General features: G+C 32.3%; 4 protein-coding genes across 11 annotated transcripts; 1 reads left to right on the forward strand and 3 right to left on the reverse strand.

The window, feature by feature from the left end:
- The first annotated feature begins 3,221 nt into the window (after positions 1-3,221).
- LOC107412776 (uncharacterized) lies at positions 3,222-8,047 on the forward strand. Of its 4 annotated transcripts, none has more exons than XR_009640368.1 (11): positions 3,222-3,371; positions 3,851-3,921; positions 4,027-4,181; positions 4,981-5,268; positions 5,514-5,643; positions 6,200-6,307; positions 6,411-6,513; positions 6,600-6,725; positions 6,916-7,109; positions 7,279-7,438; positions 7,607-8,047. XR_009640368.1 is itself a non-coding variant. In XM_016020597.4 (11 exons), exons 2-10 carry the CDS (start codon positions 3,869-3,871, stop codon positions 7,408-7,410), a joined length of 1,254 nt encoding a protein of 417 aa, XP_015876083.1. In that variant the 5' UTR covers positions 3,222-3,371; positions 3,851-3,868; the 3' UTR covers positions 7,411-7,438; positions 7,607-8,047. The 4 variants fall into 4 exon arrangements, 1 of the variants encoding a protein (XP_015876083.1); XM_016020597.4 differs by having other exon boundaries at positions 7,314-7,438; XR_009640369.1 differs by having other exon boundaries at positions 3,258-3,371; positions 3,836-3,921.
- Positions 8,048-8,688: 641 nt separating this feature from the next.
- LOC107412777 (F-box protein SKIP5) lies at positions 8,689-13,403 on the reverse strand. Its single transcript, XM_060819544.1, has 6 exons — positions 13,394-13,403; positions 11,818-12,123; positions 10,276-10,420; positions 10,113-10,191; positions 9,392-9,450; positions 8,689-9,126 (listed from the first exon to the last, which is right to left on the reverse strand). Exons 1-6 carry the CDS (start codon positions 13,401-13,403, stop codon positions 8,781-8,783), a joined length of 945 nt encoding a protein of 314 aa, XP_060675527.1. The 3' UTR covers positions 8,689-8,780.
- A 208-nt stretch (positions 13,404-13,611) lies between these two features.
- Positions 13,612-21,672, reverse strand: LOC107412774 (protein LNK2). 5 transcript variants are annotated; one of them, XM_016020593.4, is made up of 9 exons: positions 21,350-21,672; positions 19,587-19,929; positions 18,236-18,362; positions 17,102-17,402; positions 16,912-17,007; positions 15,994-16,713; positions 15,756-15,913; positions 14,285-14,680; positions 13,612-13,828 (listed from the first exon to the last, which is right to left on the reverse strand). In XM_016020593.4, exons 1-8 carry the CDS (start codon positions 21,371-21,373, stop codon positions 14,314-14,316), a joined length of 2,136 nt encoding a protein of 711 aa, XP_015876079.2. In that variant the 5' UTR covers positions 21,374-21,672; the 3' UTR covers positions 13,612-13,828; positions 14,285-14,313. The 5 variants fall into 5 exon arrangements, with proteins under 5 accessions (XP_015876079.2, XP_024927156.2, XP_024927157.2 ...); XM_025071388.3 differs by having other exon boundaries at positions 13,612-13,849; XM_025071389.3 differs by lacking the exon at positions 13,612-13,828 and having other exon boundaries at positions 13,864-14,501; positions 14,589-14,680.
- Positions 21,673-24,244: 2,572 nt separating this feature from the next.
- Positions 24,245-24,909, reverse strand: LOC107412741 (cell wall / vacuolar inhibitor of fructosidase 1). Its single transcript, XM_016020558.4, has one exon. The coding sequence runs from the start codon at positions 24,847-24,849 to the stop codon at positions 24,307-24,309; it is 543 nt and encodes a 180-aa protein (XP_015876044.2). The 5' UTR covers positions 24,850-24,909; the 3' UTR covers positions 24,245-24,306.
- Positions 24,910-25,586: the final 677 nt, after the last annotated feature.

The raw sequence follows: 25,586 nt of genomic DNA on the forward strand, positions 1-25,586 counted from the left end.
GAATTTCTCGAGAAAATACAAAAAGGAAGTGTTAAAATCAATGGGACCCACTAACTCATGGGTCTGACTTTCTCTCTTTTTTTTTCCCTCTTTTTTTTATAGTTCTTTTTTTTTTTTTTTTTTAAATTCCTTTTCTGTGTTTTTTTTTTTCCTTAAAAAAGACATTGCGTTTCCCTCACATACAATTCGAATAAAAAAAGGAACTAGAAAACTTCAAAAAGAAAAAAATCTCATTTTGCATGGTTTATTTTAAGTTGGATACATCAATATAATTTATTTCTTTAATAACAATGTCAAGATTTTTTAATTCCAAAATTTCTCCTCAAATTTGACCATCTTTTATATTTATATTTATAAAACTGTGAATATAAATGTTAAAAAAAATTATAAATGATAAAAAATAAATAACACATCAACACTTTGGCTCAAATTTTAATTCACCTTCAAAAAAAAAATTGAAATTGCATTACAAGTGTCCATTGAGAATGAAATTTCGCTGCATACGATCTAACCAATGTTCTTTGATTGATTTATTTATTTATTTTGAAAGAGAGCAATATTGTATATAAAAAAATCTTCTCATTATTATAATTTTTAGACGGGATTTGTATACACGAGGCTTGATGCAAACCTCCAATGATACATGTATAAATATCATTTTTAAAAAACGCTTTAAATGTATGTATAAATATCATTTTTTAAAAATGCTTTAAATGTAGTACAATGTTTATCTAAATAATTAATTTTAAAAAAATGATTTTAAGAGATATTTAGAGAAATGTATTTAATTTAGGGGGATATATTCAATTTAAAATTTGAAGGATTTTAAAAGTCTTTTAAAGTTTTGAGGTATTCGATTTAGATTTTAAGAGAATCCATACAAGTGTAATGATATTTAATTCAGATTTTGATGGATTTTATAAAAGTCCATTAAAATCTAGATGTATTCAATTAGGATTTTATAGAATTCTTTTAAAATCTGGTGGTATTCAAAAAGTCATTAATTTTATAAGATTTTAAAAAATGATGGATTTTAATGGATTTGAAAGGATTTTAATAGGAAAATTGTGAAGAAAATTGTCAATATGAAATCCAGCTTTAAATCCAAAGATTTCATTGAATTTTTATAAAATCTTTATGGAGTTTGTAGAATTCCATAACAATCCATCAAATCCTTTAAAATCTATAATTCATTTTAAATCCATCAAACTCTAAGAGGAATGTATTCAATTTAGAATTTGATGGATTTAAAATGAATTATAGACTTTAAAAGATTTGATGGATTGTTATGGAATTCTACAGACTCCATAAAGATTTTATAAGAATTCAATGAAATCTTTGGATTTAAAGCTGGATTTCATATTGACAATTTTCTTCACAATTTCCCTGTTAAAATCCTTTCAAATCCATTACAATCCATCATTTTTTAAAATCTTTTAAAATCAATGACTTTTTGAATACCACCAGATTTTAAAAGAATTCTATAAAATCCTAATTGAATACATATAGATTTTAATGAACTTTTATAAAATCCATCAAAATCTGAATTGAATATCATTAGACTTGTATGGATTCTCTTAAAATCTAAATCGAATACCTCAAAACTTTAAAAGACTTTTAAAATCCTTCAAATTCTAAATTAAATACATCTCCCTTAATTTTAATTTTTTAATATAAAAATTTAAGTTGGTTCTTTAAATATAGAAAATTAAATCTATTTTTTTATTTTAATATTATATCTATTTAATTTAATATAGCACATATATCTTTGTCAATAATATAACATTTATGGAATAAATAATATAAAAAGAAACCGAGGTTATAAGTAGAAAAATAATTTTTTTATAGAGTAAATATAAATAAGGAGCATATATAAAAAGTGTCGGTGAACTTTTTATTTCAAAATCTGCTATTTATTATAAAAAAAAATATGTTATTTATTTATTTTTATATTGAATATGCTTTTATTTTAAAAAATTTCTAAAGGATGCTTGAAGAGTATTTTTATCTTTATATGATTTAAAAATAAGAGTATAACATATATATATATATATATATATATTATAATAAGAGTGTATGAGAGAATCATCAAAAAAAGAAGTTTATATGGGACATTTGGTTTAAACTTTCGATACTGACATTTATAAAAAAGGCAGTGTATGATAGAAAGCCATTTTCAATTTTGTGATATGTGAAATCAATAGGGGATAGGGGATAGAAGAGGAAGATAAATATGGCAATAAAATTACACTTTCTTATAAACACTATATCAAATCGGTTTGTGTCTTATTTGAGAATCAAAATAAACTATTGGATCAATGTTATGATTTCACCTAATGCATACGCTTAATAATAATAGCATGATACAAGAAAATATCTATAATTAAGCATGTGCATGCTAAATTGTTTTGTCATATCAGCATGTATATATATATATATATATATGTATATATATATTTGTAATTGTGTAATAGTCACTGTTGCTTTCTCATACCAAAAACTTGTTACAAGTTAACAACTTGAGTATTTTTTGAAAACATGCTTTTGGTTTGTACTCACATATACTTCTATCAAAGTAGCCAACAAAAACCTCATGTTTGGGTTTTGATTCAAAACATTGTTTTGTTTTGTTTTTTTTTTTTAATAATTTTTTTAAAGCGCAAGAGTGAAAATTTTGTCGACTTGTGATGCTTGCCAAAAACTTGTTACTAATTATTATGCATAATATAATTAAACTCAACAATCAATTTCATGCTCAACAAAACAAAAAAAAGAAAAAAAAGAAAAAAAGGAACACATATAAACCGTACAATTAAATTATATATATTTGATTATTAGTGGCATGATACACCATGCTAAGCATAAAGAGAGTTATATATATTTTAAAAATGTTTTGGTCCAAAATATCCTGTTCTGAAAAGGAATAAATATTGAATTTTGATTTGATAACATTTTAGGATTTATCAAATCTTCGTTAAAAAGAATGAAGTGGGTTAGCTCTAGTAATAAAGTATCTTTATTTATACTAATAAGAATACAAATTTGAATCATACAGAAGATAAAAAAAAAATAAAAATTTATATTTAGATAATTTCTTCAAAAAAAAAAAAAAATCTTCATTAAAAATTTTTTTTGCAATCTGGATCAGGGAGGCCCATAGGTTTATCCAACGACAACAACCCAAACGTAGCCCACAAGAAAACCCAAAACCCAAACCCAAAAAAAAAAAAAAAAAAGTAAAAAAAGAAAAAAAGAGAGAGCTTGTTGGTGAAGCGTTCGAAGCTCAGAAACCCCAATTGGCCATAGCAAGGACCAAAGCCCTTGTTCTTCTTCTTTCCTCACATGCTTAGTATTCGATCTCATCTATAACCGTAAGCATCAATATTTTTTTTTAATTTGATTTAATTTTTTTTTTCTCTTTTTCTCAAATAAATTCGTTTTCATTATATTTTTTTTCCCCAAGGTATCGTTTCCTTTCTATTGCTTTTCTGAGTAAAAATTATACTGTGAATTAATGGCAAAGTTTTGAAGTGCAATTTGGTTGATAAGCGAACATCGAGAATTTACAGCATTAATCTTTATCGAAGTTGTTTGTGTTTGGTTCCTTTTACGCCCTCGGCTACTACTGAAAAAAGAGGGAGGGAATTGAAAACTTTTTGATTTTCAACAATCGGTTTCTAATCATCTTGGTCATGTTTGTTGAGTTGAGGTTTTCAATTTAATGGATTTAAGAAAATAATTTTTTGTTTCTTATAATTATTTTTTAAGAAAAAAATTCATTTAATTTTACATGTTTTATTGTATATAGAATTAACCAGTCATTTCAATTGATAAGCGTGTATTTGTTAAGGTAAATTGAGCGATAAACATGCCGGACGTGCAAGCCCTTGTAAATGAATTCCTTATTAAGCTCAAAAAACGGTAAGTTCTTCATCACTCTTTGTTATGAGGGTTGATATGGTTTTGGGAACTGTGTTATATATACATATATGTATGTATAATCCTTTGGGTATTGTGTGGTGGCAGTAAAATCGAGGGCTCACAGGCCACGGCAAGGCAGACAGCTGAATTGCTTCGGTCACTGATTTCACAGCAGCGAGTTCCCTACACTAATCAAGCTGGAGCTTTGATTGATGCTGTAAAGGCTGTTGGAGAGCAGCTGATTGCTGCAAACCCTGTTGGTATGTGTGTTGAACTTTTAATTAGCTTTGCAGTTTGCTCATCCTCTTAAAAAAGATAATGCATAATGTTTTTAAGAGAAGTTGAAGTATGTTGGGTGCCTACTGAATCTTGTTACTGGTTTGATGCTGAAAAGAAAGACTTTGACACTTGTGAAAATATGCGGCTTTGGTTACTTTTTGTATCATTTGGTTGAATGAAACTAAACGGTGTTTGAGGATGCAAGTTTCATGATTATTACATATTACAACAAAATAAGCACTTGTCTTCTTTTGGGGCATCATCTCCTAAATAATTTTAGGATATATTTTTTTTTCTTTTTTATGCTCAACTTTTGTTGGAAGGATGTCCTGTAACCTGATGTGAAGCTAGTTTTCTTTTCTTTTCAATGGTTATGATTTTTTTTATGTTTTTTTGGGTCTGTGTGTGCGTGTAATCCTTGAGGGTTCCTTACCTATGTCTTTCTATTGAATGTTCTATTACTATCAGATTTTATTTTCTTATAAAATCTTTTATCTGAGATCAATGCCTCTTATTTATTAACTTACATACTGTAAGAGTGTCCATCTTATGTTGCTTACATCTAGATGATTCTAATGCAATCATGACTTCTTTTTTTTAGGAATTTTGATATTAATTGCCTAACGATTCTTCTAGCTGCTTTGGTGTGATGAAATGGCTTTGGAGCAGTTTAGAATTTTGAAATATTATGACAAAATATTAGAGTTCTGTGCTTGTGTTATATGGACTATCAAGGCTTATGGTATTTTTCTTCGGTAACGTTTTATTATGTGACTGCAGAGCTTGCAGTGGGTAATATTGTGAGGCGTGTTTTACACATTATTAGGGAGGAGGATCTTTCTCTCACTACAGCAGCCATGGCAGGGTTGAACTTATCAGCTGTAAGTGATGATGAAGATGATGCAGACCATGATGATCATCCAGTTCTATCTGCCGCTGCTGTTGCTGCTGCTGCAAGAAGCACATTGCGTGCTCCTTCCTTGCAAACCCTTCTTGAGGATGTAACTGATGCAGCTGCTGTACCTCACCCTTCTTCATCTGGGGGTGATTCTGAGGGAAAAAGCAAATGTGAGCTTCTCTTTTGGCTATGTGATTCCCTTCATATAAATATCTTATGTGCTTAATGAATAAACAGTTCTACAATTTATGTTTCCTGAATATGATTTTGGCCAGTTGGTTCGAAATTAATCAATAAAAGACTTGATTCCACATAGTGGTATGGCATTATTAAGCAATTGGAACTAAAACTTGTGTGAAACATAAGAGCCTCATGACCTTTAAGATGTATTTATTTATATTTGTTCAATTTACAGCCGCTGATAAAAGTTCAAGAAGTCGGAAGCTGAAGCATGATGTTATTGAGGCAGTCAATGAACTTATTGAAGATATTTGCACTTGCCATGAACAGATTGCTGAGCAAGCAGTCGAGCATATTCACCAGAAGTAATATTTCACTTGACCTTAAATATATGAGTTTGTTTTGCCGTTACTTTGTTTTTTCTCCTTTTGGTGTGGAGAGGCATTCTCTATACATAAGCTCAAATTAACCATTAAGAAGATATTTTCCAAGTTTTAATTCGCTTTTAGTGACTTCTTGAAGTTGAAGGCCCAAAAAAAAAAAAAAAAAAGCTAGGAACTTGAGGGTATCCTAAAGAAATTCCACCCCTGGCTTGTTTTCTTCTTACATATCCTATTATTTTCCATCCATAAAAAAGAGCCAAAATTTCACCTTTCTATGAAAAGTTTAGTCTCTCCTCTCTCCATTTTAAGCCTTAAAATATTCTGCTGTTAAAGAATGTGATGATTTTGGTAATAGTAAATTTACTTCCTTGCTTCATCATCATACATACAAGTTGCTATGCCACTTCTTAATGAAATTAAAAATTATAAAATTGTCTGTTTTTTGTACACTTGTTTAAGTAGATCTCTAATTTGAATGTTTTACTTTATAGATCTTATTGCAAAAAAATTTAACCATTGCTGTGTCTTGATTTTTCAGTGAAGTAATATTAACTTTGGGCAGTTCAAGAACAGTGCTGGAGTTCCTTTGTGCTGCCAAAGAGAAAAAACGATCTTTTCGGGTATTTGTGGCGGAAGGAGCTCCTAGGTTGGTGCGAATGACTAGCTGTTGTTAGATGACAGAGGTCTTAATGACTCAGTGTATTAAATACCTTTGATAATGATCTTTTTTATTATTGCTTTGCAATTAGGTATCAAGGACATCTTCTGGCAAAAGAATTAGTTGCAAGAGGTTTACAAACCACACTGATTACTGATTCGGCAGTTTTTGCGATGATATCCCGTGTGAACATGGTAGGATAACAATCTTTGCATTTTATTTCTTTCATTTTGTCATTTGGGATCCTGTTTCATGTTCATTTTGTAATTATAATTTAAAGGTTATAGTTGGTGCTCATGCTGTCATGGCCAATGGTGGGGTTGTAGCACCTGTTGGGTTGAATATGGTTGCACTTGCTGCTCAAAGGCATGCTGTACCTTTTGTGGTACTTGCTGGCAGTCACAAGGTAATTTTTTACAAATAGTTCTTCTATTTGCCTCATATTACTTGATATTATCTCTTTCTCATTGACTTTCAGGCATGTTATCACTTATCACTAAGTACTTGCGTCTTATATTCTGTGTCTCATTCTTGGATTTTAGTTTTTGGAATTTAAGTTTTATATTGTTTCTTGCTGCGGGTGGTCTGCATGATAGTTGTGCCCTTTGTATCCACACAATCCTGAGGTCTTGTTGAACGAGCTGAGGTCCCCTTCTGAGCTGCTGGATTTCGGAGAATTCTCAGATTGCATGGATTTTGGAAATGGGACTGGTTCGCCTCTTCTTCATGTTGTCAATCCAACATTTGACTATGTACCACCAAAGCTCGTTAATTTATTTATCACTGACACGTAAGTTAAATTGATATTAAGTGGAACCAAATTGCATTTAGCTTATGAAGCAAAAAAGTAATCTTGAAAACATTTTAATTTCCAGTTGTTTAATATCCTTTAAGGAGAGAAAATTAAGGGCCTATGTTCAATTTTGATATGTTACCTTTTCTATTTCTGGAATTGCTAGACGGTTTACAAGTAATCCCTTTTCTTCATCCACAGAGGAGGGCATAATCCATCATATATGTATCGGCTCATCGCAGATTATTATTCTGCTGATGATTTAGTGGTGCAGCGAAGACCGGCTACAGGGAGTTGAGGTTTGCTCCCATTATTATCAACTTTAGGTAAGTGATTTCTGTTTTTTGTTTTTTGTCTTTCAATGCAACTTTATCCTTGAAAATTTCTAATCTTCTTCAAGTTACATGTTGGTGTGCTTTTGGTTATATATTTGCATAGTTATTCTGGTAACTAGCTTGTTATACCAAACTGACATTTTCATTTATTCATTTCAGGTAGTACAAAAAGCTACCTCGGTAGAAGAGAGGATGATAGAACATGAAAAAGAACAGTACAGCATGGAGATCTGGGCTAGTGTTAACTCCTAGAATGAATGTCCGAAAAACCAAAAGTTGGGGGTTAGCACATAAAACCTGGGAGTAGGCTGGGAGGACAATGAAATAGTGAAATAGCCAATTTTGTGTTTGTGGCATTTAGGTAGCAATTGTACCGATGAGAACACTGAATCAAAGTGAAAGGTGATTTTTGTGATTGTTTGTGGACTGGGGAGGAGCACAATCCTGTATTCTGTAACAAAATGAGTGGCATATAAATAGACAACAATCATTAGTATTCATTTAGATGATCTTGCAGCATTTTGAACCTGTTTCATGCCCTATTATCTGTTGATGTGTTGACGTAACATTTTCAGTTAATTATTAGTCAAGCATTTGGTAGTTGGAGGTGGAATGGCGTTCTATGGAAGAACACATGATAATCTGGATCAAGGATCTTTATGGAATCTACTTATGGAAGAGAGTTTGATGTCTTGTTTATCATACTGGTCTTTTTTGCTCGTTTAGTATAAACCAGAAACTATGCTTGGTCTAACCAAAGATTAAAAATGATACAGGTTTTATTTTTTATTTTTATTAAATGATATATGTTTTTTTTTCCGTTTTAATTTTTTCATCCTAGTCGTTCTTAATCATATTAGAAGCGTTCTCCAAGCATGTTGTAAAAAGCCGTTTTTTGTCACCTTAAAAAACGTTTATAGTCATATCAGAAGCACTCCCATTTCCTGCCGGCAGTTTAGAATTTCAGTTTCCCCGGAATCTTTTCACTGCTAAAAATGTAGGAGAAAAAAGATGAATGTTTTTACTATAAAAACCTAGAATATTTATGTACAAGACCTGCAAATTGACTGCCCACTCCAAGTTCTTCATGAATGTTTAATTATGCTGAAAAGTATCTTAAACCTTAATTTTTCATCAACCTCACTGTCAGTATGACTTTCTGTTTTGTTGTTAATTTCTCTTAAAATGAAAGAGTGGAATGAAAAAAGCCACATTAGAAACTGTACTTTGCTACAAACTGGTAAAATGAAAATGATAAATATAAAACTTTAATTCACAAGATCTCACTACTAGTGCATAATGTTACAGATGCCTTGCATAGAAAAACAATGAATCACTGATGCTCCACATCAAACCAGAAAAAGAGAGAAGTCCGAGCATAAATGACTCGAACCCGTTGCAAAGCCAGATCCCCACTTGTCAAAACAGCCTTGGCACCTCCTTCAATTCGAGTTCGAGAAACAGAAACACCATCACTGTGACACTTCACTGAGGAAGAAAACACCTGAGCACTGGCAGTGCTCACAATAGGGCATGACAGATGGTCCAAGGGATTTGACTCACACTGAAGTACGCAACTATCAATGGTAAGCCTTCCACTTCTGTGAAGCAAGCAACATCCAAGTTCTGCCTTCACAGTTAAGTTTGCCAGTTTGCAGGTTGACAAGAACTCGAATGCACTGCTCAAACAAAATTTAACAATGCATAATAATTTCTTCCTCATATGTGAACAAGTAAATTGGTTAAGACAAAATGTTTTTCTTTATGAATTGCTTTTGAGCCATGCACTTTGTTATATGGCTAAGCCACAAGGACTTTTGCTTGTATATATCTGGCCAAAAACCAGAACGATATGGCCACTGTGCCTTGTAAAATTATGTAGAGATCTAAAATAATTCACCACATGTTAAACACATTGTAAAATGCAATTCAAATTTTGAGTACCTGTCTGAACCTCGAGAACACAAGAGCATCGTCTCATCTGGAAGCTCACCTCCACCAACCTAAAAAGAATAAGTTTTGATAGAAAATTGAAAAAATGGCAGTTCATGTTTCTTACCCCTGGTATGAGATAAATTAGATAAACTTAGGGACCTCCAAATTTGGAAATTTAGTGAACAATGACGATGTAGAAACCCAATAAAAGTTGATCTTTGGGATATTTGATAGACACTTCTATGACTCTACCTTATTCAGAGCCACTGAAATCATGTAAATTGGGGATCAAGCAATTCAAGTCTTTTTATCATGAGATCAAAACTGGTAAAAATAGCAGCTTTTTCAAATATTTTAATCAACATGCACATAATCAAACATTACAACAATATCCTCATAAACCAAACTAAATTTATGTTAACATATTAATAAAAAAGTTAATTCAGGGTGTCAAGGAAAAGATCAGCAATCACATACTAAAATGATGGATTTCAAAACATAAAAGTCCATTGTAAAACAGGCACCAAAATATAAAACTAGAAGTTTTATTATTTTATTATTTTATTATTTTTTATTTATTTTTATTTTTTGTTCCCCTGTCATTATAAAAGGTAACAACAAAACTTAGATGTCTAAGAAAGAACAACCTTCATCCAGACCAATAGGTTTCAAGTCACACATACATAGGAATACACAAACATTTAAATGTCTTTAGAACCCCCAGACATACCAGGCAAAGTGGTTTATTTATTCGAATATTAGAGGCACAATGCCTTCCGCCTGCTGCAATTAGAATGGTGTCGCCAGGCCTGTAAGGGAATAAAACAACACCATATTCTAATTTACACCATATGATCAATAAAACTCCATACACAGAGTACAACTTTACAAACCTTGCAGCAGCAACGGCTGCCTCAATGTCAGGGAAAACTCCAGGCTCAGACAGATCTTTGACTGATCGATCTACTCTCAGCCACAGTCGAGGGTGACATGCCAAGAACCGCCATCTGTGGCAAACGAGGGCGGTGTTATAGCGATCTGCAAACTCAATAGCAATTGTGACAGAAATTGCAAAAACTTATGACATATATGCACTGGGGTCAACAATATCTATCAGGAAAGTTTGATGCAATTGTGAGGGGCAATTTTAAAATAGCCATAAATTCTATCGATGCCAATCATGATCATACCCTCAAAAAAATTACGGATCAATAAACATAAGATGTTCTAGAATTACTATTAAACAGGGAGTTTTCTATCGTCAACATATATGTATATAAATATATAATGACCATAATAAGTTCCTTCATACTGTGCATATACGAAAATTGAAAGTAAATAATTGGTCATTTGGTCCTAGCTCATATAAACACTGAAAGTAGTGAACAAACCATTTTGCCCTCTTGCTGTAAACCTTATTCATCACCAACTTCCGGTCATCATACTACCAATATTAGCTAAGTTAACATTCTCCATAATTCATACTTCCATTACTCTGCTCAAGTTCAATCTTGCTGCCTGATACAATTGAAGATAAATGCAAAACTAAGAAGAACAATCGATTTAGAAGTAAAAGAAAGCCCGCCCAATCTCAGAATTTGGGAGAACTAGAAGTGACTTCCAGTTTCATCCCCTTGAATAATTCTATTGTTGTGAACACAAGACATCCCTTTACTTATCCAAAAAGAGATGAGACTTATTTTAGCACTTGTGAGGCAAAAAGACCTATAAATGCGTGAATATTTGGCTGATTTCTTTATGTTTCCAGGATGGGAAGGAACTGAAACAGGGTCATATTAGTTGTTAAAGAAGATGATCTCGAACCGCTAGTATCGCTTAGAAGACTGCATCGGCTGAATGTATTTTCCAGAAATCCTCTTCCTATAACTACTTTTGCATCTTACTAATCAATAACATCTTGTCGCAAACTCATAACAAATTTGAGCACAAAATCTAGGAGTCCACAACAATGTTGAAGGTTCAATATATGGAAACATCAAGTTTCAGCAAATATTATGTAATACATTCAAGCTTCAGCAATAACAACTCTTCAACACTCCAACAACATAACGATAAAGTTCGAAGCTTTGCTTACACCCAAGATCATGATCAATATTTAATTAATTAAATAAAACACTAAAATTTTGAGTCCCCATCTCTACATTTTCCTACAATTTTTCCAGTTTTTTTCTTTTTCTTTTTCTCTCTATCAAATGACGAACCACACCATGTCTTAACATCAAGCAAAGCAAATAAGCAATCAAACTATGAAGAAAACAAATACCTAATCTGTGAAAACATACATATAATAAACCCAGATGTTGCAAGTTCAATTACCTCAAAAACAAAATAAAAGAATTGAATTTTGAGAAAATAAGAACGAGAGAGAGAGAAAGAGGAAAGAAGGGGAGGGTGGGGGTTAATAATTAATTTACCAGGGATAGGAGAGAGGAAGCTGAAGATGTGCATAAGACAGCCATCATCAAGACTATTTACAGGAACTGATGAATGATAAGATGATGAGGAAGAAGAGCCACTCATCCACTTCCTTCTTCTCTTGTTATTTTCTTCTTCCACCACCTCCATACTCTCTTTCTCTCTGCTTTTCTCTCTCTTCTCTCTTCCTCTGCCAAAAAACCCAAAAACAGAAAGAAAGCGAAAAATTCGACGGCCATAAGATTTTTTTATGATCCAACAGGGAGGAGTACGACCCGACCCTCTAACTGCCACGTCATCCCTTACTCACGCGTTCCTGGGTTTCTACTTTTTACTTGGTTACAGTACTTTACATTTTGGGTACATTCACCAGGTTTCACTTTAGATCTCCCTTACCATCCCAACCAATTAGATTTTCCTTTTTTTTAATTGTCGTTATTTAATTAATAATTAAGACCCCTAATGTATATTAATTGTAGGAAAAAATATAAGTCAGGACAATTGCTATTTAATTTATTTTTTACTTTTTATTTTTTATTTTTTGTTGATAAAATGACTATTTAAGTTTAATATATATATATATATATATACACACAACGTTTAAGATTAATATGGAATAAACTTTGTAAAATACTACATAAATAGCCAATTCACAATTTATTTATATATTAAGAATTGTTAAATCTGTATGATTAATATGATGATATGTCACATTAAGTACCTATATTTTAACAATTTTAAATAATTAAATTTATTTATCTTCAATTAAGTACTATTAATTACAGAATTCAACTTAAATAAGAATATTTTCAAATTAGAAAGCGGAAGACAAACAAATTTATGATTACATATAATTTTATAATATATCGTATCAAATATATACATATTTATAATTACATTGTATAATTATATATATTATATTTAAATATGCAACGAGATGATCTAAAAATTGAAATATTTGAATAAATTAAGGAACCACAAATATGATTTAATTAATTATTTACAGAAATATGACAGTTGAATATTATATTTTTAAAACAAAAGAATATTATATTCATTGCTGTATTTTTCTTTATTATCCTTTATTTATCTATTCTTTTTATGAACTATGTAAATTGAAATATAATATTTACAGGCGTAAATTTAAGTTGTTTGGATGTATAGTCCACGTGTTGGCTCTCTCTCTCTCTCTCTCTTAACTTTACTAATCCTTATTCAAACACCACAGAACACACCCCCCCCCCCCCGCGGCAGCCCGGGCGGCGCAGCAACCCCCACCAAAAAAAAAAAAAAACCTTTGCTGATTATACTTTAGGTTGATTTAACTGTGGATTAGCGAATACTAATTTCCTTCTAGAAAATACAATAAACCGGTTGTTTGGTAAATGTTTCAAGTTTTCTTCTTTGATATTCTCTTAAAACGTGAACAGTTCAAGTCTCAGCCAACCCGAAAAAAAAAAAAAAAAAATGCAAAATGAGAAACATGTTACCCAAATGTTAAAAAACAAAATTTCATTTAACAGCACAGGTCTTAGCCGACCAACTTTCTTTTAATTTAAAGAAAATAAAACTTACAAACAACCATGATAACTTTTGAAAAACCGATCTATTTTTTTAAAAGTTTTTGAAATTGAAAAGAATAAGATATCATAAAAGTTCCTGTTTTAGTTTTTTAGAAAATAGAAACTAAATCAACAATCATAAAAGAATGCCAAACGAGCTCTTAAATGTTGAAATTAAGTTCTCAAAATTTTATCTTCATATTCGTTATCACGGATCATATGTACACGACAGATATATTAGCGGCCTTTGTATTAATATGAGAGAAACCATAATATCAATTTCTCAGTAAGCTACTTTCTGACCATTATAATTAGGTATTCAGAAGCCTGAGCTCACAGAATCTTTAAATCCAATTGTCAAAAGGTTAAACTAAACCAATGATTTGCCCCAATATGAAGTATCAAATGTTGAATGTATTGCAATCTTTCCATTTTCTACATGTCTCACCTGAGAGTCAATTTCAATAATCTGGCAGAAGTTAGTAAATTGGAAATATAAGTATATAATTAAATGCCGGATTTCACAAAATCCGCTGAGATTTTTGGATGTTTAGCGGCTTAATCCCTTCATCCATCACACAATAATACACATCTAACGATGGACTTATCAAATATGGTCTTAAATATGTCAAGTATGCCGACGATAATAGACCAGTCTGACTTAGGACAATAGAAATATAGCTAAACTGAACTCAATCCTTCTAACATGCATAGATGCTGCTTGACTCTAAAAAGATCCAACTTGGTAATGTTGTCTGAGGCACCATGATCGACATTTTCATGAAAGATCCAGTAGGCTGACAATAAAATACAACCTCTACATTACCAGTAAATCCATACATCCATACACGAGGAAAATTAATTAATAATAACATGCATGAAAGAGATAAAGGAAGGAATTTACCCTTGCATAGTTTTGGATTACATCTCTGCTCATTGAGAAGATTCAACTGCCATAGCTCCACCATCTGTCAGTCCATTGTTAGATGCATTCTCTGAAGTTTCCATGCAAGGACTATTCTTATACTGGTCCACAGGCTGGGACTCGAGCAATGCAGAACAATCTTTAGATGGTTGGTGAGGGAGAGACAGTTTGTCTTTTGAAGTCTCGGACAAGGATCCTAATGGCATGTTCACAATCGCTGCCGTTCTCCGTTCAAAGGGAAACTTATTAGAAATGGGCGACTCTGGTGTCTCAGGATGTTTACCTGACAATTCCAAAGGCCTATGAAAGAGCAAATGAGCCACAGTTCGGTCTATGGGATTGGTCTCTGTTCCAACATCAGGCATCTTTGAATATCTGCAATACCACAAGAATCAAGAAAGGAAAACTAGTAAAGAATAAAGCATCTCACACAGCCTAAGCAAGAAAAGTCAACAGACTGGTCTTTATGTATCAAGCCACAAGAACATTATAAATGAGCTAGAAAATTGTAGACAAATTTAGAACTATGGTGGTTTAGTGAAACGATTTAATGGATTTGTATAAGAAAGAATTGAGTTTGGGCCTTAATATCAAGTAATGCAAAACCAAGGAAAAAGGAAAAGATGTGAAGCGGAAGAGAGACAAACAGAAAAGGGAAATATTCAAGCACCACTATTCCTAAAAGCTCAAGTTTGTATAAAGTGGTTGATGAATGATTTATGTAGTTTGACACTCTCTTATCAAATATGGGTCGCAATATTTGGGCTGTACAATCATTTGGACCGATATATGGATCCCAAATGCAGATTGAAAAGTAAGGTCTGGCATATATATATATATATATATATATGCACACATATATATATAATCGTGCTATGATGGGAGATGTCACTAGAAATTAATTTCATAAATATATCTATATACATATAGATATAGTGTAAAACAATTGATCTTGAGGAATGATGAAGGCATAGGTTTGAGGATAGACCTAACACTGATACAATGTGAAAACATCATTGTTCCTAAAAGTTCAAGGCAGGGATTTAAACGTTGGATTTGCATCTGTCATACCACATTAAACTACCATTGTTTCTAAAAGTCAAGTTGTTGGAAGTGTGCTGAAAATATTTATATACTTTAACAATAAAGAACAAGGAAAGAGAACAGGAGACGGCCAGAGTGGAATAGGTTCATAGTCTATAACTCATTCACTATGCAGTTTGAGAAATTCGGTTACAATAAACCAACTTATACTATTGCTAATTCAAATCTTGAGGAATATTTAACCAGGCACGAAATCAACTAATAAAACTCAAAACTTTTTTATTTTAGTTTTGCAAGAATACAAATGACTAAGACAATGTACATGATATGATAATTATGCTATAGCATACAAAATATAACCATAACTAGAAATACAATGAATTTAAAATAAGAAAGGTTTATTAACCTGTTCCGACTATTGATTTCATCCTTTGCAACACCTTCGTGTTCATTCTTGCTACTTTTGTTGCTACTGCCTGTGTCACTGGCATAATGCCTTTGTGTCGCACTTTGAGCCAAGCGGAACAAGCTATCACGTATGCAAAGTCCTACTTTGATGTCCAACTGTACCAAACCATTGTTTAAATTGTAACATTGTTTTTGCTTTTATGAGGGGAAAAATTGACTTATAGAGCTGAGCACACCTTTGTTATGATATCCTGAAGCCTGAAAAGTATTGTTTCCTCCATGGAGTTATCTTCAACTGCTGCGGAGATGGTGTTGGAATCATCTTGTTCTACAGGTGAGTTTGGCTCCAGAGAAGGCAGAGTGCTTAGATCTTCAACTTCGAGGTCAGCTCCCTCAAATTGCTGAATTTGATTTTCCTGGGGACATTTTTGAGTGGTGGAATGGTTGGAATAAGAGATCTGATGACTAAATTGTTGCTGCTGTTTCTGAACAGCAAGCATTGCCTGCAGCTGTTGCCGCCTCCTTAACTTTTCAATTTTTTCCTGAGGAGTCATGGTCAGAGGTTTGCCAGGAGCTTCAACCGACTTGTTTACATGAATCACATTAGTGGGAGAAAGTTCATAACTGGGAAGCATAGATTGATGCTTAAATTCCTCAGACCGATTTTGAGACTGAACAGGCATGGAAGAGTATGAATTCATCAGATTTCCATATGCAGAAGGGGCCACAAATTGATTTGAGATGTTCTGGTACTGAAACGACTCAGGTCCATGAAGCTGCCTCTGATCAACTGAAGAGGGAGAAGATTGAACCATGGCTTTTGCCAATTGGTTCTCAAATTGTCTAGAAGGATTTCTTGATGAGGACCAGGAACCATACAAGTCTTGCAAACCCTTCCCCTCACTTTTCTCCTGCAGCTTTCTACGACACTTTAATTGCTTTTTTGGCCCAGTTACCTGCATATATAAAGAAACAAAAAACTAACCGGTATTACATACAACATTTCTCTCTCTTAAAACATAGTTAAGTTTCCACAATCTGGACTAGTCCATTGTAAATTGACTTAGCTCCTTGAGAACATAATTAGGTTAAAAACCTAATCAACAAAATGAATCAGGTAGGAGCATGTAATGTGAGACAGAAAGAGCTAGAACCTTATCAGCATTTTCATTTAACTTTGGGGTAGCAACATTTTCAGTAGCTGGCTGAGTACTTGTTACAATAGCCTTTCTCTCTTTGTCTAAATCTGTCTGTAAAGTCAAAACAAAATTAAATGACTTATTGGCTCATTTGTTTGGAGAAAAATCATGAAATTATATCATGGTATAAATTAACTTGTAATACCTGCTCCTTTGCTATGGGGTTACTTTTACCTCCAGCATCTTCTGCATGATCCAGAGATGCATGCAATGAAGAATTGTCAATTTTCCCATAGCGGAGAGTACATGACTGGTCATCTTGTTCCGTGCATTCTGTTTTAACATCCAAATGCTGAGATGCAGTCATTAATGTTGCCGAACCCAAACTAGGTGACTCAGATGATATGGGAACTGATTTGGCAGGGCTGTTAGTATCATCTTTGGAGGAAGACCATAACCCATCATAATTACCAATACTTACGTTACCAAATATAGTGTCATCATTACTGCAAAACCATCACTTGTGAGGACATTGAGTCAGATGTATACCACATTATATAAAAGAAGAAGAAGAAGAAAGATGTTACTAAAACAAAGTAAATTTTTGGAAATCTATTAGGACAAAAGCTCGCTCACCACTCTTTTTTATATGTTTGTACTTCAATTGTTATAGTGTACTTTCACATTAAATTAGTTCTCAGATTCAAAGATGTTAAATGTAATAGTTTCAGTTTGGTTTAATAATAATGTATGTCAAGTGCAAAAAGACTATGATACTAGACTTTGCGTATCTTTCTTAATCCAATACAACTTTTTTTTTTTTTCCTTCTTGTTTCTAAAGCTTATCTTCAATCCTTTTTCTTCTTCTTCTTCTTTATATATATATATATATATATATTTTGCAAAACACCACCCACTTTTGTCAAACCCTGTAACCACCCGCTTAACGTGCAACCTACAACCCACCCTGTTACCACTTCCACTTGCACCGGCACTATGCAATCCCAGTTTCCATTCCCTTATTTATATTACTTCTTTACTTCTGATATATTTTCCATCTATCTTTTTTTTTTTTTTCCCCCCTACATTTCCTTTGACTAATCCGATATTGTTTAGGAGTTTGTACTGCTAAAGCCACAAATTATCATTCTGATCTAGAGTTGATACTTTAGCAGTTCGTATGAAACATTTTGCTATTATCAATGGACATTGGGTGCCATGCTGGATGAATAACTACTGATGTGTGGTCATTTGGTACCCAAAGATTATACAGCAGGGTTTCCACCAGACGTATAGTTTATTCACTTAGGCAGAAAATTGTATTCTTATTGTGCATTACCTGAATATGCGATCAAGATCATCAAAACTTCCAATGGTAGCCCACCCATAGTCAACAAAATCACCTTGTTCCTTTCCTTCCTGAGTATTTGGATAAAGTTCAGCATCTTTATCTAGTTGACTTGTCCCTGAATAAAATAAAAAATAATAAAAAAAATTATTAAACCATTACTTCAATTAACAATTCATGCCTGCTCCTCAGCTTAGCCACAAGATGTGTTGATGTACATTTGCATAGAACTAACCTCACCAGTAGATAGTGTTATTTAGCTTGCTTCCATTTCTATACTGACATGAATATCCTCAATTTTCAGTTATTTTAAGAGGCACACTTTGTCTCCTCAAACCCTTCCCTCCTAGCTCATAGAAAGTTTAAAGAACCTAGACCAAACCATAAAAGCAACTGAGCACCCAAAAAACTATTTAAGATGCTGACATCACTATGATGATTGTGCACAGTATATTGACTATCCAAATCAAGTGCCATTATCTTGATCAAATATGAATTAAAAAAAATTTGCCGCATATCTAATACTTAGTTATCTGGATTGTTCATAGATTGGGATTTTTACTAGATGGTAAAACATCTAGACTGAGAAAGGAACCCAGGGAAATCAAATCCTAAATAAAAGAGTTTCACTTTTATTTCTTCTTCGGGCATTACATGATCGAAATGTTTAATTTCCACTTAAATACTGGTACTTAACTAACTTCTAGTGAAAAAGACATAGGTGGCGTTAATTAATAATGGTAATAGGAAAAGATGAACTAAATGTTAGGCAAAAAACAAAATAAGCAAAATGAAAATAAAAAAATTAAAAAAATTAAAAAAAAGATCCGTCTTCCAAGCAAAAGGGAGAATGGGGCTTTCAGTTGAAACATTGGAAGACAAAATAATCCAAAGAGAGAATAATCCAAATCCAAAGAGAGAATAATCCAACTTCTCTAAGAGAAGCTTTTACATTCAATACAAAAGGGCTAAATGTCTAGATTACCTTTATTTTTGTGTGTGTTTGCATGTGTGATTTTAATAACTGATATTTTCAACCATCCATTGATTCATAGGATCTTGTAGGACAAGTTTTTTTGTTTCGTGTTGCATTTGAAATGAATTAAGTTCTTGGCTTCCTTTTAGAAATAATTTTCTAAAACGAAGCAAAGCACTTATTTTAAACTTGACTTATGTTGGAAGGATGTTCTGTATAATATGGAATGTTGAATGCTAGTTTTTATTTGATCTTTTATCTTTTTCTTTATATATGCTTAACCTATTGAGGACTCATGTGAAAGAAAGAAATAAATGACGGACATGTAAGAAAGAACAAGAAAGAAGGGAAAAAAGAAAAACTTACCCCTTGAAGTATCATATTTGCTAATTTCAGATAAACTGTTAGATACTTCAGTACCCAAGGGATCCTCATCAGATTTAGCAATGTTAGATAATGACAAATCAGGCCATGACTCCATTCCAAATCCTTTGGCAACAACTCCTCCATCTATGCCTAAGTTGGAACCACTCTCTAACTTCCTCCCATGCAAGTCAATTTTAGCTCCAGGTGTCTTCTGCTCAGTAGGTTTAGTAATAGAAGCTTCTTGGTTCAATTCCTTCTTGTTGCCACAATCTTCGCTTGCCTCAGGATAAGGCACAATATGGTCATCACTTTCAGCAGCCTCACCCCATATTATATTTGCAAGCTGAATTTACAAGAGCATAAAATATCAGTATGACATGAGACAAGAAAACTCTTTTGAACAAAAACCACATCTTAAGCTGTTGACAGGAGAAGCATAAAAACTCGGCAACCCTACCAACTTTGTACTGTACAAGGGCATCTACACGTGCAGATCAGAAAAAGAGAAACTGAGGAAGATAAAGATGACACTCTTGGTGAAATTGAACATAGATACCACATCCCTAACATCATACTTATACTTAATTATATAGAGTTAATGCAATACACCCTAACAACTCCCATGTCAAATAAAATGCTTAATATTCAATCCAAAACTAAACTGTTTTAACTTGAGGAAAAAAGAATTGGTCTTTACCCATTTTTAGAAAGAATTCAATTCATTTTCTTAATTAGACAAGCTAGATAATTTTGAAGTTTCTAGAGATGTTAGAAGCGCTTATACAGTAGCAAAAGCCCATGCTTTATTTCCTTGAACCACACCCATAAGACCTCAGAAGTATAGTCCTAATTATCCATATCAAATTTCCCTCCAACAACAAGAACCAGGTCCTTCAAAAAACAGAAATCAGTCAATAAAAATAGGTTAGTTTTGGTCAAAAGGATGAGTTAGATTCTTCACTCGACCTTCCCAATACTGCTAACATTCATATGCAGTAATGAATGTCGACCAAAATGCTTCCCTCTCTTCTTCCATCATGACTAATTTAAGGAAGGCAAAGACAAAATCATACCTAGCCTGCCCAGGTAGCAACTTCACTACAAGTTATCAACACCAAGCTTAAGGCTTACTCGGCCACAAACCTTATTAAATGCTCAAAAGCCACAAGTATTAAGGCAAATCAACACTCTAAGCCCCCATTCATTCTCATCAAGGTATAGCGATTGCACACCGCCACAAGACTACAGCATGAAAGGACAACAGCTATTCCTATTTGGTATATCCTGTAGTCATATGGTAAGCTACTTACACATACTTCTAAGATATGTCTATGAAAACAACTATGCTTGATGTTTTCCTAGTGAACTTCTATGAAAATGGAAGAACATCTGTGGCATCTGGCTAAACATGAACCAAAGATACGTCTCAAGAATTCAATTACAATTTATAAATATGAATATACACATATTCATATCCATATACAAATATCATAATTCAGACATTTAATTCATTCCTTAAAAAATTAGGACAAGAATTCATCCCAAAAAATTTAACCAAAAAAAAAAAAAAATTCAAAATATTATGAGAAAAAGAAAATAATTACAAAATAAAATCATATAGATGAACATCTACAAGGAAAATTCTAGTCTCGAGCTCATATTCTCCAACACATCATAGCACTCTAAAAAATAAATCGCTTTCATCAAAAACAAAACAAAGAAAAATTATATAAAAAAGAAAAAGAAAAAAGAAGTAGAATCACCTCTTCGTCGTCCCAATCAAACATCTCTTACGAAGCCACAAGAAATCGCAAAGCCAAACGTAAAATCAAATACACGCGTATAGGTTGGTCCACACATCGCCAAAATCTCCCCAAAAAAAAGAAAGAAAAAGAAAAGAAAAGAAAAGAGAAAATAATAAATTCACAACGAAAGCATCAATAATCCGAAGAAAAGCCAAAGAACACGCAGAGAGAGATAGAGAGAGCCTCCAGATAGAAAGAAAGCTACAGTGTTTTCTTCGGAGTCAAACAAACACAGAACACAAAATCAGAGCCAACCAAAACCCAAAAAAAAAAAAAAAAAAAAAAACAGTAAACAGAGAGGGAGAGAGTTTTTGGAGAGAAAGAAAGTGAGGCTGAGAAGGCTGGGGAGGGAGTGGAAGTGGGGTCGGAGTGCACGTGAGGTCACGTGGATTGAGGAATTGGTGGAGTTTGGGGAGGGTTTGGCTGACACGTGTGAGGGGGGCGTATCCAAAGTTGTGGCCAGGAGTGGCTCGATCTGTTGCTGCAATCTGATTGGTCGCACCTTGATTTTTTATTTTTTATTTTTATTTTGAAAATTTAAAAATAAAAAATTAAATTTCATTTGGGTTTTCATTTGGATTTCATTTCCTCTGTGGGCCCCAATCGAAGGATCTAGTTCGTGGTAGATTTTCGTTCCCATGTCTCTGTCTCTCTCTCTGCCATGGTTGGGCCCCTCTTGCTCCTCAGCTTGCGTGTCTCTCATTTTTTATTCCGTCTTTCTATTTTTATATAATTATTTCCTTAATTAGGTATTCATAATTTATTAAAGCATTATCACAGGGGGCACAGGCATATATTAGACTGAATAATTTTATTTAGAAAATTTAAAAAAAAAAAAAAGTCTAAATAATTGTATTTAGAATCACATCTTTTTAAAAAACAACAATTTATTACTAATTACCATAATTAATCTATTAAAGTTGTGTTACTATAAAGCACTTGCTTTTGCTCTAGTACTGTATGAATTTGTTTTAATTAAAAATTCAGTAACTTAATAAAATTCAGTATATTAGATTGTCAAATTAAAAATAAGGAATCAACAGTATTATGGTATCAAATATTTATATATAATTAAAAACTATAATTATTAATAAGATAATAATAATTTAATATATTAAAAAATTAACAAAGGTAGGCAATCAAAAAATTATTTGATATAGTAGACTAATAACATAATAATAAGAATATTTTATTAATTATTTTTTTTAATGTTTTATTAATGTTATTTCAATATTTTTATTTAGGCCGCTCTTCTTACATTTGATTTGGAATTTGCATAATATTTGAGTTTAATATTTTTAAATTTAAAAATAATGCAATTTTTGCCATATAATTGAATTGAACTATATGTGATACGGGCTCCTCCCCCCCCCCCCCCCCCCCCCCCCAAAAAAAAAAAAATTTGTATATATGCATATTATTATCAAATTTGATTACTAACTAGGCTTTTGCTTTCCTTCTCCAACGACAAACCATAAAATGTGTAATTCTTTTTAATTTGAAACATTATTTTTTGGTTTTCTTTTTTTCTTTTTTCTTTTTTTGGGGCAAGATTTAATTTGTTAATATTGGGAATTCTATGTTTGGTTGAAAGATTGGAATATGCGACAAAGGCAGATCAGAAACCACTTGAGAAAGTAAAGGAACCTTAAAGCAAAGTGTGTGCATGTGGCTTCTCGGCTGAGTAACATACATTATTTGTTTAATTTATTTATATTGAAAAGTGTTCTGTGGTAAATTTCATAGGTCATGTGAGTGCGTACCTAATCATAACAAATTTAATTGAGAGAATAAGGAAAAATCAAAGAGAGATATCAAATGGCTTTTCTTCTTTCTATATAATAATAATAATAATAATAATAATAATCATTAGTTTTGAAAAAAATTTATTCATTTCAGATGGAGTTTTAAATAAAGTAGAAGAAGCTAGAATTAAGACTGACAATTTACCTAGTAATTACTACGAGAAAAATATATACATATACAACAAAATCCAGTTTCATTCCACATGTCCACCATGCAAACACAAAATGCCAAAACCATTCATTATATAATAAATTATAATTACCAAATTCCATTACATTGAGTACACCACAGGCGGGTGGTCCACAAGATCATGCTCTATTATTTTGAAGACTTGAAGATCAAATCGCCGCGGCTGGATCAATAAAAACTGGATGATGATAATTACTTGGAATATGCCCCGCCGGTGTCTAATATTTGTCTGTCTGATTTAGTGGCCAGGAAAACTCTTTCTCTTAATAACTCTTTTAGTTTTGATGCTTCGAATTAAGTTTAATTCCTATGGACTTTAGCGCCTCTGTGATCTCTCATATGTTTGACAGTGGCTTAGCTCTGCAATCCGCGGTCTTTTGTGCTTAATGCAGTCTATACTCACCCAAAAAAAAAAAAAAAAAAAAAAAAAGAAGAAGAGGGAAGTTTAAGTAACATTAATCTTTTTTCCATTTATATATTGTTATAATTTATAAGTTTCCATTTATAAATTGTTATAATTTATAAGTGTTTTTTTTTTTTTTTTTTTTGATAATTAAATCAAGGGTTAATAAGACTAAAGGGAGGAAGAGACCACTGATGAGAAAAGGATACAAAGAGTTTTCACATGTAAAGTTACACTAATTAAGTTCAAAAGCATGATTACATCACATTGGCAAGTCCAAAAATTGTAGTTCGAGTTTTAGTATGCCTTATTATCATGTCAGAAGGTTTTATACTATAATGTTGTTGCATGGCGCATAACCGTTGGCCTTCGGAAGGTCTTTTTTTTTTTTTTTTTTGGTTATTGTTATGTTTTTTCAATTCAGGGATATATTCCATTAATTATCAAAACAGGGTACACTATTATTATTAACCAAGGAAAACATCATGACCTGTAAGGAAAACAAAGTATCAATCTATCAAAGCAGAATCCTAACAATAGCAGCAGTAATACCAGACACATCATGCATGTCTTTGTTCATAGCAGTCAGAGGTGAACTTCCTGATGAGAAACCTCTTTCACAACTATTAGCCTCGAGAGCTGCATCATAAGCACCATCTTCTGCAAATTTATAGTCTCCATTGGTTAAAGCTTCAATGGCTTCAGGAACATCAGCCTTCAAAATGGCACCATATTTGCTAGAACAAGAATCCAATGCCTGCTTTTCTTCGGCTCCCCCCGTACCACCTCCCTTAAGGAAGCTATCGATGCGGTTCAGAGTTTCGGTTGCTTTGGTTTTCATCATATTAACCAATATGAGGGCCAAACCAGGAACATCTTTAGTAGAGGCTTTAGGATCTGATTTGAGAGAGGAGACACAAAGATCAAAGTTTGGAGTCTGTTTGCAGGTGCTTTCAATGAGTTTTTCATCCATTGGAAAAACCCTGCATTGGCTAATTCGTAGAGAAAGAAATAGGAGAAAAGCATGAACAAGAATTATGGATGCTACAAATGTCTTCATCTTTGGCAGGGTTTTGATGAATATATGAGAAATTCGATTTATATATGAGTAAATCGGTGAAAGAGAAATGGGTGTAACTGGCTTTTATATATAGGGCAGCTGAAAGGCTTATCATTATTTTTGTGAGTTAGCGTTAACTTCAATGCTATATAGAGTAATTTATAATATCGTAACAAAAAATATTTTACTAATTATATTTATATTCTTTTAATATTATTATTTTAGTCTTTTTTTCACATTTTATTTGGAATTTGCATATTAGTCGCTTTTAAAAAAAATAAATAAATACTTTTATTGTATGATTGAATTCTGCACATACTACGGATATTGTTATTTTCAAAATTTTGTACGTACACGTATTTTTCATCAAATTTACTAATTAGGATTCAATGCAATAGGATTAATATTACTTTATTAACTAATTTACTTATCAATCGCATTTAATACCTTTAAATTTTAAAAAAGGTTTTCTTATCGTATGATTGAATTCTATATTATATGGGCATTTTTTTTTTTTGAAAAATTCGTATTTATACGTATTTTTGTCAAATTTACTAACTAGGATTTAATGCAGTAGGATTAATATTACTTTATTTCCTTTTTAATTTCTTTGATTAGACAAAAATTAAGGGTTAGTAAGTCTAAACGGAAGGAAGAGGAAAACTGATGAGATAAAGATACAAACAGTTTACATATGTATAGTAACGTTAATTAAGATCAAAAACAAGATTATTGTG

The sequence above is a fragment of the Ziziphus jujuba genome, chromosome 8 (genome assembly GCF_031755915.1).
Source record: "Ziziphus jujuba cultivar Dongzao chromosome 8, ASM3175591v1".
NCBI lineage: Eukaryota > Viridiplantae > Streptophyta > Magnoliopsida > Rosales > Rhamnaceae > Ziziphus > Ziziphus jujuba.